Consider the following 16,912-nt stretch of genomic DNA (forward strand, 5'->3'; position numbering starts at 1 on the left):
CCCAAGACTTGTATTGTTTTTTTTTTATAAAAAAAATTATGGTGTGCTGCAAGCAAATGATAAGTCAATGATGTCAATATAGTTGGAATTATTTTCTCTATTGTGATGCTTTTGTAAGCCTATTAAAAAAGCATTAAAGTTTTGCATTGAAGTGTTTTTTAAGAGACGGATCTCGGCTAACATAAAGTTACACAAGGTTTAATTATCAAATATGTGTATATGAACAAATATGTTAAATGAGATTAGTCTCTTAAATAAACGTTAATACTTTAAGGTATTATTTATCAACACTCAACTAAAGAATACTTTGAGTTTTTTATTTTTTTAAAAAGAGCATTAAAATTCTTGGATAAAATTCTAATGCTAGACGACGAATAGCAATTAAATCTTAAGTTTTGTTCTCAATTAATTGCTCTCAATCAGAACAAATCAAATCCAATTTTCTGCTGTGATCGAGAAAAATGTATGCATGTTTCTAATATAAGATTTTTTAAGAGACATGGATATATAAGTTTTATTTGGTGTATATTTTAGCGCGATAATAATATGAAAAATTATTGTATCCTTCGTAATGATAATTATAAAATAATTATACAAAATTATTTAATATCATTTTTTTATCATACTAAAATTTAGACCTTGTAAATAAAAATTATACAATTTTATCATTAATGAAAATATATTTCTTTGTGAATATTTGATTGAAATTTAATCACAAAAATAATATTTATTTATTTATTTTAATAAAGGTTCACTTCTTATGACATTTATTCATAAAAAATATTTAATAAAAAAATTATTTTTGGAACTAAATTAATTTAAAATAGATTAATTAACCATAATAAAATTAAGGGAAATTGTATTTGTGACATCCTCTATCCTGATATACATGTTTATATAATAAAAATATGGAAATATAAAATTATATAAAATGATTTTTTATAATAAACATAAATAAGCTCATGTGGGTAAAATGTTCACACTCCCATTTATCACCAAATTAAAAACTTATCAATTAAGGGTATGAAAACATTTCCGACTCAAAACAAGATCGTCCAAAACTCTACAGAATGAACTAAAGACTTAACATGTGAAATAAAATGATAAAAACTACATGTCCAGGATTTCATGCAATTAATACAAAAATTCATGCCTCAATGTCACATCCTATCATAGCATTGTGTTCCAGCATCCTTTAGCATGAGGTTCTCCATAGTCATCCATTTAGCAATTTGCTCGAACGAACACAAAATGTGAGATCATCACAAGATCCAAACGCAACCAGCACACAAGGAGTGAGTTATCACATTCCTAACTAATAGAGAGAAACAAGACAACATGGATATACATATCATATAAATTAAATACAGCTTACTTCAACACAGCTCACGTCATTCCATCACTTATTGCGTAACACCAATTCTCAACACTACATGTCTCACACATTTTCACATCATTCACATACTCAAGGATCAAAACACAATATCACTCAACCAATCAATATCGATCAATACACAAGCGTTATGCAACAAATATACTAAGACTCAATCATATATGCAATGTGGTACCATGTTAGTAAAAAATTTCGTCGGGCGCCCAAAAGTACATGACAAGACAGACCACACACTGGTAAGTCAGGTCACTCTCACTAGGTAAAATCATAGGGAGACCAGCTAGAGTCACGCTGTTTTGCGATAATGCTCCAACCATGTGGGATCGGCACAAACTTAAAGGAGCACTCAAATTGGGTATATTTACCCCCAAGGCCTAGACTCCAAAGAGTCCGTCAAGGTCTCTCCCTCCTGATTCAGGTCCAACCCAGAAAACATTTTAGCACACAAACTCCATCTATGAACTATACAAAACACACAATTTCTCAATTATTCTCAAAATAATTTTAATTGTTACGCCTCAAAGTGATTAAACTCATTAGGTTCCCACAGTGGATCCCATCACAATACTCATCGTGCATTAAGTTGTTGTCCTTAAATGGTCTTACAGTTGTGTGATTGTATGGTTCATAGCTCATAACTCAATGCATACAACATCTCAATGCACATATATCTTACAATTCAACACATACTCAATTTATCACATACACTTAATCTCAATCACAATTTCATTATCCCAATATAACAATTTATCATGCTAATCTAGTAAATCTTGTCCAAAACACAAACGAATTATACAAAAATGCTTCTCACAACATGGGGAGTAAAAGCCCTTAAACAATTTCACATAATCATATCAAAATTAAAAGAATCAAAATCGTAGGTTCAAAAATACAAAAAACACCAAGAACAGTTAATTTTATCAACCAATTAGCATCAGGGCATTAATGGTCTGTCAAGCACAATAATATCATAATTATAATCGTAAAGGAAGAATTACAATACAGTAAACATCCCAAAATAAACCTCAATTTGATTCTCTAAGGATCCCTGTACTTGTTCATTTTAACCTCAATTGCGGTAAACTCATCCCATACTTCTAAGTGGGCTCACGTGTGTAGTTCGACATTGATAGTGATGTCTCTAGCGGTTCCCTAAGATTTCTCAACTTTTTCCTCTGATTGCTTTGTTAGGGTTTCCAAGCATTAGAGAGAAGAAAAAGGGATTGGAGCCTCAATTTCACTATCTGTGTGTGAGGAACATTTCTCTCTCCATAGACATTATTTTGCAAATTCCAACGGTGAGGTTGTGCAAAAATGAGTTCTAAACCTGGTATTTAAATTTCATAATGATCCAACGGTTAACGAGTCTAAAATCATAATTTTACCGAAATAGATTTTAGTGTATGAAAGAAAAAAAGGGATTTTGAGAGAGGAATAAGGGAACTGAGAGAACGAGAGACCGTAAAAACTAATCTAATATATTTCTATTTATAATTAGGATACTCTCAGCCTATTTATTTACTCTATTTTTCTTTATTTTATTATTTTATGAAAATGAACTTTATTTTACTCCCTATCAAATGAATAAATAAAATATTTTTTTATTTTCTAAGAACATATATTTATTTTATTTACCTTAAAACCATTATTTTAATTAATAATAATATTTATTCTTATTTATTTAATTATAAAAACCTAATTATTTCCTTAAAATTCTATTTATTTTTAAATAAAATTCTTTTTAATTTATTTTACGAAAAATAAGGTGTTACAGTATTGGATTAGGATTTTAAAAGTTTTTTTTTTATATAAGAAAGTCTTATGGTATTCAATCAGGATTTCTTAAATAATATAAATAACTTTTGTAAGATTCAATTAAGACTTTTAAGATTTTTTAAGAAAGGTAACAAAACTCAATGATATTCAATTAGAATATTTTATAACTTATAAAAAGTCTTTTGATATTTAAAAATATACAAATTTTGATGAATTATTTTTTAAGAAAGATTTTGATGAATTCCATCATACTTTTTAGTATAAAACATCTATCAAACAATCTCATCCAAACTCTTGAGATTTTACTAGACTTTTTTCTTTCTTTTTCTATTGGTTACCAAACTTTCTTTTTTCTCATCACACTTATCCTTTTCTCTCTTTAATATTCTTCAAGATCTATGTATCATATATATTTCTCTTATTCTTTCAGAATAACAAAATGTCAAATATACTCCCCTCCTTTGTATTTTTTATTTTGTTTTCTAAATTAAATTAATGCTTATTTTATGAGATAAGACTAATCATACTTTCCTTATATTGACTATGCTCATCACATGTTCGATGCAATGTTTTCGTGGTTGTCGTCCTTAATTTCATCTTCCACATAACTCACTAACCCTCTTATTAATTTTTCACCTTCACTACTCCCTTGTAGTATATACCTACTATTGCATCCCATTTAAACATGTCATTAGATTTATCATGAAATAGTTCTAGTAATTAAAAAAATCAAAAAACCAACCTATAATTTTAAATCTATTGTTCAAATTTCAAAGTGAGAATAAGAAGATGCTACTGCAAGAAATATTAGTATATGAAGACATAAATTATAATCAATATAACTATTAAAAGATTAAAAAAATTATTTTGGTTTTACTTTTTTATCCAAATTTCATCATTTCTTATTTTTTTTCACTAACTCTTGTGATTTTAAATGTGTTTTTAAAAATTCATAGAATCCTTTCCAATCTAATAAATCTATAAAATCCTTTCAAATCTTTTAAATTCTTATGATATAAATCCACTAAAATCTAAACTATCATAAAAGTCTTGTAAAAAAATCTGATCAGCCTTAATATTCCTACATAATCTTTAAAATCTTTGAAATACACAAGGCTTTTTAATGCTAAAATAATTTTTTAAAATTCTAATATAATACATCTCACTAGAACGAAGTGTATGTAGGTAAATGACTTAATATATTTTTGGAAATAAGGAAAGATGTCATAATGCAAATTTCTTTGGAATTAAAATTTGAAAATAATTTAATATGTAGCTAATCAAATCATCAACTAGCAATTCAAATAATTAACATAATATAATTTATTTTTTCCTTCAATTCCAACTAAAATTAGATGATGTTTTTAATAACATTTTTTTACAGTTAAAATATTTTTAGATTTCCTTTAAAGTTTAAAAGGGTAAATTAAATAGAATGAATAATTCTATTGTAATTAAACAACTAGATCAACTTTTATTAAAAGAAAGTCAAAAGAAAACATGTAGGACATCACCAAAGCGAAGGAAGATCCTACCTAGAACAACACCTCCATAATAGTATTTTTCTGGAACATGTATATAAAATATATTCAAATACTTATTGACATATTTATTAACATAAATTTATTAAAATTTAAATTAAATAATTACTAATATATTAAAAATTAAAAATAATATAAAAAATTACTCTTATAAATTATAAAATATGAATTCAATGCCGGTGTAAGGCATGAAACACTAAGCTAATTTTGGATGAAGAGGAACGAGCTAATCTATCTAGACTAAATTTTGACTCTTCTAATAATTGAACCGTTTTTATTTTACATTTTAAATAAGGTAAACTATTTTTTTAGTCCCTAAACTTTTTAAAATTTCTATTTTTATTCTCTAAACTTTTTAAGCTTGTTTTTAGTCCCTTGACTTTTTTCCATTCTTACTTTTAGTCTTTTAATTTTTTTTCATCCTTACTTTTAATCCTTTTAAGGACTAAAAATAAGGATGGAAAAAAAAGTTAAGGAACTAAAAGTTAGAACGAAATAAAATTTAAAGGATCAAAAGTCGATAAAAAATTCAGGAATTAAAAACATAAAATTTAAAAAACTTAAGGACTAAAAAGATAGTAAATCCTTTTAAATATATAATGATAATATGTTTGATTCTCCTCCCCTAGAAATTCTTCTCTTCATCAAAATCTCTCTCCTTTCAAAATCACTTCATCTACATAAGCTCTTCTAAGAGAAGAAAAAATGAAATAAGTTTCTCCATAAGCTAAAATTAGCTCATGCATAAGCTAATTTTTAGAAGTTTTCTCTTATAGTTTCTCTAAAAGATGAGAGAACTTCTATAAATTAACCTATGCATATAATAATTTGAGCTTATTGATAAGTTCATTTCATTTTTTTCCTTATTTTATTTTGCTAGAAATACTTCTTTATAAGCTTACTCAAACAATCACACATGCTGAAAATTTGATTATACACCTTATATGTAACCTGAAATCCATTTACAAAAAAAAAAAAAAATCCACTATGGCCTATTCTCTTATCAGCAAATTTAGTTTCAAGCAAATGAGGAAAAAAGTAGTGTAGTGGTTATGGTTCTTATGTCACTAGAGCCATTTGTTCGGGGCTTGGCCTCGTGGATAATAAGAAAAAACAGATTTGAGATACATCTATGGAGCTATCGACAGAACTAATAAGGAGGCAATTAAAAATAATTTTTCTATGATAATCCAGACATGGAGTTTGATTAAAAATAATGACAATATATAGGACTCATTAGTTGCATTAGTAGGATGCTATAATGATGTGCAAGAAAAGTTCATGCATGATTTTTCCTTTGTAAAAAAAAGTTGACTGTTAGGTGTTCCATTACCAATTAGAACAAGAAATACAAGAGTTCTATGTACATAAACTATCTTTATTTCTAATATGATATTTTAAGGAATTATATGATTGCTTGTGACTTTCATTTGATGATAATAAAAAATTAACTATGGAGCTGAATGGTGGGCTTCCTATGAAAGTTATACTCCAAGAGCGCTTAGGATATGAACTTAATTGGAGTGTGTTATCAAAATGTAAGTATTTTATGCTTCAGTAATTAAGAAGACAATTACGTTAGTTGCTAATTCTTTTGCCTGGTCATTAAACTAGCATAATATTGGTCCAGTTTGTCATGGACACATCAGAGTCAAATTAACAAATGATGCAAAACAGATGCCGGTAAATAGACTTCATTTTCCATTTATTTTGCATTTAAAGGCAAATCAGTTACACAAACCGTGTCAAACACTCTCATAGTTCAAATGCTTGATTACACATTCATGAGGAGTGGTTCCAAGGGAAGCCTCTCAAGCTTATTGTGTATTCATTAGCAACTAAAGATTCCTCATGTTATTACATTAGATTACTCTACAAGGTAGGAGGGATCCATATGTAGCCGTGTGTTTGAACATAGCCTGCTTTTTCAAGTAACTGATCTGCTTCTGCAGGACCTCTGCTTCCTGGTTTGTAGGGGAGTGGCTTGAATTCCCCTTCATCAATTCTGTGCAAAAGTGGGGTGAAGATCTGCCAGGATGCCTGATAAGAAACAAAAAATGGAGTCATTAAGTTTGTGAAGTGACACGCTCTTGCAATACTCTATCAAGCATGTAATGATCTTACCTTCAACTCATCTCTGCGAACAAAATGCTGCTGATCACCTTTAATTCTGCAAAACAATTCCAATATCCATTGTTATTTCATGCAAATCAATTTGTCTGACAACAGAACTGATGGATAATGCTAAGTAATGCATGTAATTCCAATTCTTCTATGTACTTCAGCTTGTGCTAGCATATCAATTTATGTTTCTATGAACTGATGACCCTATACATGACATGTAGTAATTCAAAACTATAAATATGCAAGTATTATATAATTTAGTCTAGAGCATGCCACTTATAGAGTCAATCATGAATACAGGTCCTTTGTAAACAATTCTTATACATCTGTATTAACCCTAGAAACCATTGACAAGCCATATCTATGAACTACGAAAAGGGAACATACGTGTCAAGAATTAGGCGTTCATAAGCCTCAGGAATGGTTACTCCTTGATACCGTTGTCCATATGACAAGTCTAGCTCACTTTGAACTGTTGACATCTCCAGTCCAGGTTGCTTGACCTGCATGATAAGGCATTGAACTTGTCAGTCAACTCTTAGAAATATCACTGAATTCATTTTAGCATTTTATGCAGATAGCTTTGACTAGCCATACTTTATACAAACCTGTATAGGGGTGTTCATGGGTCGGGTTGTGTTGGGTTTGGCTATACTCGTTACCCAACCAAATTAAAATTTTACGGGTTGGATTGGATCGGGTTTGTGCAATTTTTTTAACAGACCAACCCAAATCAACCTAGTCATAAACGAATTAGGTCAGGTTGGGTTAATCAAGTATGAATATTTGAAAAATGTTTTTTATTTTTTGTAAAAAATAAATATTTTTATAACAATAATTTGTTTTTCTAAAGTTTTATAAGTATATAATAATTAAATGTACTCAAAAGAGACCAAATTGTCACAATATTTGACTAATAGAATTAATGATTTTAATGCCAATACAATGTTTTTATTTTGGATAGAAATAAATATTAGCATGAGAAAATATAAACAAAATCAAAGATTAAAAGAACAACTTAAAGAAGAAAAAATCATGGATGGTTTACTTTAATAATTTAATAAAATATGTGAGTTAAAAATTAATGTGTTTTGTATTTAATAATTAATTTATATAATAATAAATTTAATTATATGATATGGGTTGGGTTGGGTCGAGTTAAAAAAATAGAACCTGTTATCCAACCAATTTATGATTGAATTTTAATTGGGTTGGGTTGGGTTCGACCCAAACAATTTAAAAACTCAACCTAATATAATTGGGTTGGTTTGGGTCAGGTTGGGTCACGGGTAGACCTAGACCTATGAACACCTGTAAACCTGTCGCACATAATTTACAGAAATTCAAGTCTAAAGTACCATATGTAAAATCTAATATATAACCATTTTCAAACCCATTTAAAAATAAATTATTAATTAATAGAACAAACAGTTCGTATTTATAACGATCATGATCAAGTATTTCTTTCACATATTGTTTGACAGAAGATTAGTATATGGTTGAACTTCCTCAGTAGTTTTGCAAATAGATTTTGTTTAATCATCACTACGAGCAAGCTTAAGATAGAGGTTAAATGTTTTCAGATGTTAACCCCAAATGAACTAGCAAATTTTCCATTTACATTTCAGGAAAATGAAACTGTATTGGGAAATATAAATTCAGTATGCAAACAGCAATGTCCTTGCATTGCTACTTCAGATACTCAATAAATGAATGTAACAGATAAAAGAGAACTGTAAGATGTAATCAGGTCAAACAAGTGGCATAATAAATCTTATTATAGGACATTAGAATGATTGCCTCACCGTAAGCTTCATGTACATAGCTTCTAAAGGTTGTAGGCGGATAACAAACTCATTTCTCCCCTGCTTTTTACCTAAAAATGTTAAAATTAAGAGTTACTTTTATGCTAAACTGATATTTTGATGACAACAAAGAAAAAAGGCTATAGCTAATATTGATGTTAATTGTTGGTATTCATACTGCACCAATAAATAAAGAATAGGTGTCACAGTTTGTGATTGTGGAATACATAGAGATGAAGTAACTCTTGCAAATTGCAATACTAATCAACAGCAAATGTTTGCTATGTTCTTCAAACAGAAGAAACATGAAATAATATTTTTTAATCAAGACAATAGACAAGACACCAAAATGCAAAACATATCCCCCTAGGCCATATCACAATAAAATCTTAGGATAGGAGCCAACAAACGCAGACGGTATTTTATTGAAAAACTCTAGAGATTATTCTCTTACTGATAAAATGGTATCAATTCTAGAAGACTCTTGTGTCTACGACTGTATCCTTTACCTCTTCCTTCCTCAAAGTAGAATTAAAACAAGTGAAAATGATAGAGCAGGTTTTGAGGGTGTGAATGACTCTCACCCCAAAGGCCACAAAACCTTACTCAATTCATAGTTCATGCTTATCCCTCTCCCCTACTTTCTCCTCACATTTATCCCATTGGAATAAGGAATCAATAAATAGAAAGCTTATTTAAGATTACGTTAAAGTTGCATTGAAAATTGCAGGAGAGTGCTCTCCAATAAAAAAACTTCCCACTTTTGATTCCTTAACAAGTATCCTAAGGGCACTGGCTAGCATTTTCCTATCCCCTTTTTACTCTAACAAAATGCCATCCTCACTTCCTCTACCCTGCTAATTTTTGTCTAGGGAGTGACAAGAAAATCTCCTATGCATACTGTCTTTTACCACACCACTTTGTTCACATATCCACAACCTTTCCCTTTATTTCTCATCACATAGACTCTAGTTATAGAAGAGTACCTATCATTTTACCTTTCAAAGTAATTCTATTCTTTACTATATCTGACTCCACTTTCACTTTCAAGATTGATATAGACATCAGACAACAAGAGATGCATGACAAACAAAAGCATGTTAAAGAGAGAACACCAGTATATCAAAAGTTACAATGACATACACTTGAAAATATCACCAGGGACATCCTTGAATTGAACCCTGATCTCTGCCTTTCTAGAATTTAGTGCCTTCCCTGCTTTTAGTATGAACGGAACACCTGATACCAAAAAAAAAATTCTATTAGGCACCAGAATGAATATGAACTACTTTATTTTCCTAATTTTTTGCACCAAAGAAATTAAAGGAAGCTCCAGTATTCATTTCTTTTAGGAAGGAAATGCTTAACATTTCATCTGACCTTCCCATCTTTCATTGTGTATTCGCAGAATAACAGTTGCAAATGTTGGGGTGTTTGACTTGTCAGGTACTGTTGGGTCATCTTTATAGCCTTCGTATTGTCCAAGAACAACCTCATCATCTCTAATAGGGAGCACTGATTCAAGAACCTGCATTTTTCATATAGCAACCATAAAGTGTTATCATATGATATATAGAGGCATGCTGTGACTCATCTCAAAAACTAGGTAACCATAAATGTGAAATTTTCATAATTAAGTTAAAAAAGACAGCAAGGAATTGGTACTGATATTGATTAGTTTGTGTCAGAAAAAAGTAGGCAGAATAAAATGAAAGAAGAGAGTAATAATTCCAATGAAAATTGAATGGAAAGAGGCACACCTTCACTTTCTCATCCCGAATGTGCTCAGGCCTGAGAGAAACTGGTTTTTCCATAGCAACCAAGCAAAGAACCTGAGTTGGTAGAAAAATAATTAACAAATTTGACATATATTAGGCTGATAATGTCTAATGAACCATTTAATGGATAACATTAAGCATTTGGTGTTTGTTTAATACATAATAAAAAAAAGTTTTAATTCATAAAGTTCTAAAATATTCATTATTCAGCACATGGAATGCATTCAGCAAAAAAGCTTTCCAAACTCAAATCATTGAATTACTAGTTTGAATAATTTCCTTTAGTTTATCCTTATTTATTTTTGAAATTCTAATAGTTTCCTCTAATGCCCCTTCAACAGTTAATGTTTTATTTAAAGATATTGCTATTACAATGCTTAATTTCAACATTTTAGCACAGAAGCTTCTATGCTAAATTTTTTAGTTCTATTATGCACACCCTTAATAAGATTTCAAATATTGAGAAACGTGAATTCAAGTATTGTTGCATCTCATTGTTTCACAGAAGTTCCTACTTCACAAAACAAAATAATTACAATGTCAGTATATGAAATTATTTCATCAGAAAATCAGGGCCTACCTGCAGCAAATGGTTTTGAATAATATCTCGAATAATTCTGCAAAATAAAGAAAAAAAGTAAATTAATGATTTAGGTGTCTTTGTTGCAATAGATGATGATTACTTCTATTAAAAAGAATTATTAAAAAACACTAATTTTTCAATGACGAAAGATACTTGGGAACAAAGTTAGAAGTTTCTTTTCAATATCAGTAACAACCGTAAAATTGGTGTTCAAAAACTTGTTTTTCTCAACATCATTTCATTTTAGAACCTACTATTGGCAATCACTAATCATCTGAGAACTTCGCTAAAACAAATTTCTACACATACCCATATTGGTCAAAATATCCACCACGGCCATCAGTTCCAAAATCCTCTCTGAAAACTATCTGTCAGAGAATTGACAGCAAAACTCAAGTTTAAAAGTGTGCCATATCAAATACGGTAATGCAGTAGTTGAATTAGATAAGGCAACAAAATATTGTTAAGAAAAAAATTGAGATGCTTGTAAAAATAAAGAATGAAAAAAAAACGAGTTGATAGATATGATAGGACAAACTATGAATTTTGCCAAAGCTCAACCAACAGTGCCTTCCCTTACTTCATTTAAATAAATGAAGTTTAAGTAACTCTTAACCCAAAGTTTTAACTTTGACAATTAAAAATTCTCACCTGTACATTGTCAATGTTGTCGCGGTTCCAAAGTGGCAAGAAAAACCGATTTGCAAAGCGAAGTACCAACTGCCAATATAAGTTAAATGTAAAGGGATTAATCATTAGGCAAAATTCATGAAACAAACAAGAAGCCATTGTATAATCATTTATTACCAAGTTCTGCACTAGTTCCTTTCCCAAGTAGTGATCAATACGATAAATCTGTGGTTCCTCAAACAACTTTCCAATCTCAGTACTGAGTTCCTCTGCAGATTCTAGATCCTTACCAAAAGGCTTCTCGACAACAACACGTGTCCATCCACCAAGATCAGCTAAGAAAAGGAAGCAGATGCAGTCATATCAATACAATCAGTACTAGATTTCTGGATAATAAACAGGAACCATAAAATGTAAAAGAAAATGTAAAGACAACTGTTCTTGTCACAAAAGAAATGAGATGGCAGAGAGACATGAAGCCAGAGATCTGCTTTGCAAATGCTAGCCGAACAGAAAGTTCAAGTTTATTTCATAATTATTTAACTTCTTATTTTAAACACCATAGATATAACAGCCACCTGTAACTATCTTTGTGAAGCCAAAATCCCATACCAACAACTGGAAGCAGCTATATGTCTAAGCAATAACCTCAATTTAGCACCAGTATTATCAGAAAGTAAACAAGTAACCTACATTTAAATAAAAGTTAAAAAGAAGAGCTTAAAGTGGATTCTGTCGTGCAGCCTAGACTAATGTCTTACAAAGCATTACTCTCAACAATTGTTGAGCTGGTTCAGTGAATTGCTGTTTGTATCCCCCACCCTCCCTCAACAAAAAGCTACTGGTCCTTTTAAAACATTTGCAATCAAAAAGGTAAATATCAAAACCATATATTATAGCATCTTACATTTATTCATGCAACAAGTCTTGATCATCTTGCAAACAGATGGATATACTGAAGGTGGAAGAGCAAGATAGAAAAGCCTCCGAGATAAACCCTCAACACTCTTTTTCAAATATTCATGCTCTGAAATCTCTTTATCCAACAAGCGAAATCCATCCTCAGAATCATAAGAGCCACTTACATATTTGATCTAAAAGGAAGAAAAAGGGAAACAAAGAATGATCATTTTAGATCAACCAACAGAGTATTATGTAGTGAGACCATTACAGAGTATTGACAAAACAGTGCAAGAAATCCAGTGCTAACCAGCTGTAAAAACTTCTCTACATCCTCCAACAGTTGGGGAGAAGCACCTTTGTTTGGAACAAGATAGCTGCACATCAGCTCATATATGTTAGGTTTACAAACTGTTCAAACATGTATCAATAAAACAGATGAACTTATACGTTAGGATGAAGTATACAATAAAACAATTTTGTGAAAGAAGCAGATGACTAAAATTCATGACATGCTGTTCACGAAAAAAAAAATCACAATAATATTCTTTGGCTGAAAGAAAATAAAGAACCATCAAATATGCCACATTAGTTATTCATATAATTTACTATTTAGAGAACACAACTGTAATTGCAAACACAATCCAGTTAACATCAAACCAAGATCAACAATTTTGCAGTAACAGGCTGTAAGTGATATTTGTAAAATTTATTTACTTATTTCAGAAATCTTGAGAAAAAAGATATAGATTTTAGTTTATGACAAAAAGTCTCACCCACGCAACCGGTTTCTCAATTCATCATCAGATATTTTTGTCCTTGCATAGCCAAAAATGTGAACTTCATCTGCTGGTAAGAATCCCTGAAAATAGAGATGCCAAATGTTGGAAAATGTTGCTTTAAGGGAAACGAACAACTACTAGAAAATCCAGTAAATTTCCACAAAAAACAAAAAAGAGGAATAGACATTAGATATCAAATTAGCATGTAGAACAAATCAATAGAATTTTTTCATAAAAAAGAAAGCAAATTGAACTAGTGCTTGATCAAAGAAAAATTATGGGTCCCGTAGTCCATCGTTAGTTGCATGATCATCAGCAATTCTGCATTAATATTTCTCACTTTTACAACAGTTCTACATTACACACTAATCAACATGATCCACCAAGATTCTTCTTTACCTGCCGGTATAGATGGAAAAGTGCAGGAAATGTCTTCTTCTTAGCAAGATCCCCAGAAGCGCCAAGCACAACAATAGAGAGTGACCCAGTTTCAGGCACATTTCCTGCCTCTCTTGCTAAGGGGGATTCAGTGCCGAAGCTAGATCTTCGCTCGATATGCCATTCACTAGTTCCCATCCTCTAGCAGCACCGGATTACTAGAACCACTCTGCAATATATTGTTAATTGGTATGATCTACATTTTATCTAGTATCAAATTATAAGCTAATATCCAAAAATGATTCAATTGATAAAAGTAAATAGAACGATGACAAGTGCCAAGAATTAGAAAGCAACAGGGATGACACTGATTTACCACAACACAGAAACACCCAATTGAGCAATCAGACAAACAATCATCAATCCTTACAGTAACACATCAAAACTTTCCAAATAAGTACCCTTTTGGAATTGTGTGCACAGTCCAAATCTCAATTAGACAATTACAAACCAAAACAAAAGAAACAGCCCCATGAAACTATCTTTTTCTGAAATTCACCCAGTAGGGAAAAAAACAACAACTAGTTCCCAGAAGAATTAAAAAAAAAAAAAAATTCTTTCACAAGTTTGCCAAAGTGAAAGTGGAGTATTAGAATTTAGAATCAACCTAGAAAGCAAAAAGAGAGAGAGAGAGAGAGAGAGAGAGAGAGTGAAGGGTCAAAAAGAGAATTTGCATGCACATGGATAAAAAATAACAATCACGAAACAAAAGGGTGTTTCACAACACATGCAAGGATCAAGATGAAGAGTAGTACCAATTACCAAGTGAAGCAGAGTTAGCTGAAACTGTACCTGGTTTTGATGCTAATGTTGTTTTGCTTCAGGGAGAGAAAGAGAGAGAGAGAAGAGAGAGTCTTTTTAAGGTTGGAAAACTCAAAACAGTTGGTGTTTTCTTCACGCACTACCTCCTTAGTCATTTGTTGTCAATGTAAGCGCATAGGTCAGATGGCCCTCATTGCTGACGCACATTCAGTCCTTTGCTTATTTCTGCTTTCCCCCCTCTGCTTTATGTTATTTCTGTTCAGGGCCCAAATTTGGATTGTGCGGATAAAGACATTAAAAAGTGTCTTACGAATGGATTGCAGAAAGAAGTTAAACTTCTGCTTTTGACTTTTGCAGTGTTATTTTTCTCACTGAAAGTCTGAAACTAATGCATCTTTTTGACAGTTAAGAGTTAAGACTAAGTACCAACGGTAAACTAAAGTGAAGTGAATTTTTCAGTAGATTAAGCGACGCATGAACGGTTCAAACACTTCTTTTATGGAGTATAAAGAAAAGTAGTAGTATTTTAGTGTTCTAATTTTAATTTAAGTTACAATTCTTTAATTTGTTTTAGCGGTCGAATTATCTTAGCTTTTTAAGTTTTAACTATGAAGAAAGGAAAAATATAACAGTATTTTTATAAATATTAAACTTCTTTTTTACAGGTCTCACATGATTTTATAAATTCTAATTTTAATTAATTACTTAATATGTTTTAATTTTATTGTCTATATTAATATCTTTTATTTTTATGAATTATTGTTATCTTGATCTTTCAAATTTATTTTCATAATTTAAATTAAAATATACAACTAGAAGAGTGAAATTTTTATGCCATTCTCTTCACTATTTCAATTAGATATTTTCAATATTTTTTTATCATTCGAATATGTATTTCAACATCATCTCCATAGTCATCTAATTTTTTTTTTTTTTTATCTCAACCACTTCAAATTTTCAATCTTTAATTTATTTTTATCTATATTCAATCATTTATCTTTTTCAATCTACCATCTTTTACCTCTATTTTTTTCCTTAATAAAATTTTAATAACTTTTTTTAAAAAACTATTAATAGTTAAAAATAACTTTGACAGTTGAAACTATTCATCGTAAATTCAAAATATAGTTTATATATTAAAAATATTTGTGATTATTTTAAATTATATAAAATTAACATTTTGTATGTGCAGTGCACAAACTAAAAGACTAATTTGTATAATTATGTGAAATATTTTTTAAAAAAATAGCATTAAAAATATATTAATTTTAGTAAATTGGAAAATGAATAGATATTTTATTACACGTATTAATACTAAATATAGAAAATATTATTATTATTTATTCTTTTGACTTTTATAAATTTACTTTTATATTTTTCTTCTAAATTTGAATAAAAAATAACAATTAAATTTTTTAATTCTTAATAAACTAAGATAAAATATATTTTGATTCTTATATTTATCGTAAATAAAATAATAAAAATATACATCAACATATAAGTAATTATTATTTTAAATAATTTATATTTTTGTTACTTGTCCTCTTATTATTATTATTATTATTATTATTATTATTATTATTATTATTATTATTATTATTATTATTACAAGTGTTAATGAAAATTATTTATTGAATTAAACTTTTGCTCACCTAATTAATAATACATTTTAACAAATACTCATTGTTGAATACAATGGCTTAGTTTCATGAGAGGGGTGGATTGGAATCACAATACTTTTTAATAAAACCTCTTGTTCTTGAAAACTTTTTTTTTCTTTTAAAAACTTCTTTTAAAAAAACATCCAAATTAACACAATTAGCGATCAAGTGAATTGTTATGAGATGCTCTTCTTTCTAATTGGCTTTCTATCCCTTAATTCAATTTTAGATTTCTTCTAGGTAATTCTATTAAAGATATAGGAAGAACCTATAAAAGAAAATAGCAAGACAAGATATGGGAAAAAATTACATAAGAGTTAGATTTTGAAATTTTAGAGAATTTTAAATTCTAGAAATTTTAATTACTTCATTTAAAATTCTTTTATTTTAAAATTTATTGTTTGGATAACAAGATGATTTTGTAAACAATTAGATGAGCTTATTAAAAAATGAATGGTTGGAAATTTTTATATATTTTTTTCTTTTCTTTATCTTTATCTTTACTTCCCAAATTATTCCTCTATTCCTTGGGCCATCGTCTCCACCACCAGCCCATTGCCCTGTCGTTGGACTTCAGAAACCAACGAACCAAATCTTACAAACCAGATTGCTCTCACACCCTCCACGTCTTAGCCTAGCCAAGCCCCCACGTAACAAACAGTAGTAGCAATTAACAACAATGACGCCTGTGTTGTCGTAGAGAGAATAGATATGAGAAGTCACCGTCATTGCTTGATCG

The 16,912-nt window shown here is 29.8% G+C and overlaps 1 protein-coding gene across 3 annotated transcripts; it reads right to left on the reverse strand.

The window, feature by feature from the left end:
- Positions 1–6,388: 6,388 nt before the first annotated feature.
- LOC114400345 (glucose-6-phosphate 1-dehydrogenase, cytoplasmic isoform-like) lies at positions 6,389–14,672 on the reverse strand. Of its 3 annotated transcripts, none has more exons than XM_028362781.1 (16): positions 14,543–14,672; positions 13,712–13,919; positions 13,307–13,392; positions 12,841–12,907; positions 12,538–12,724; positions 11,808–11,965; positions 11,652–11,720; positions 11,310–11,368; positions 10,998–11,034; positions 10,400–10,471; positions 10,020–10,167; positions 9,783–9,878; positions 8,640–8,710; positions 7,222–7,337; positions 6,835–6,880; positions 6,389–6,750 (listed from the first exon to the last, which is right to left on the reverse strand). In XM_028362781.1, exons 2-16 carry the CDS (start codon positions 13,886–13,888, stop codon positions 6,583–6,585), a joined length of 1,557 nt encoding a protein of 518 aa, XP_028218582.1. In that variant the 5' UTR covers positions 13,889–13,919; positions 14,543–14,672; the 3' UTR covers positions 6,389–6,582. The 3 variants fall into 3 exon arrangements, with proteins under 3 accessions (XP_028218582.1, XP_028218583.1, XP_028218584.1); XM_028362782.1 differs by lacking the exon at positions 14,543–14,672 and adding an exon at positions 14,506–14,535; XM_028362783.1 differs by having other exon boundaries at positions 6,395–6,750; positions 13,712–13,908; positions 14,543–14,638.
- Between the last annotated feature and the right edge of the window lie 2,240 nt (positions 14,673–16,912).

This window comes from Glycine soja, chromosome 19 (assembly GCF_004193775.1).
Source record: "Glycine soja cultivar W05 chromosome 19, ASM419377v2, whole genome shotgun sequence".
In the NCBI taxonomy this organism is placed as follows: Eukaryota; Viridiplantae; Streptophyta; class Magnoliopsida; order Fabales; family Fabaceae; genus Glycine; species Glycine soja.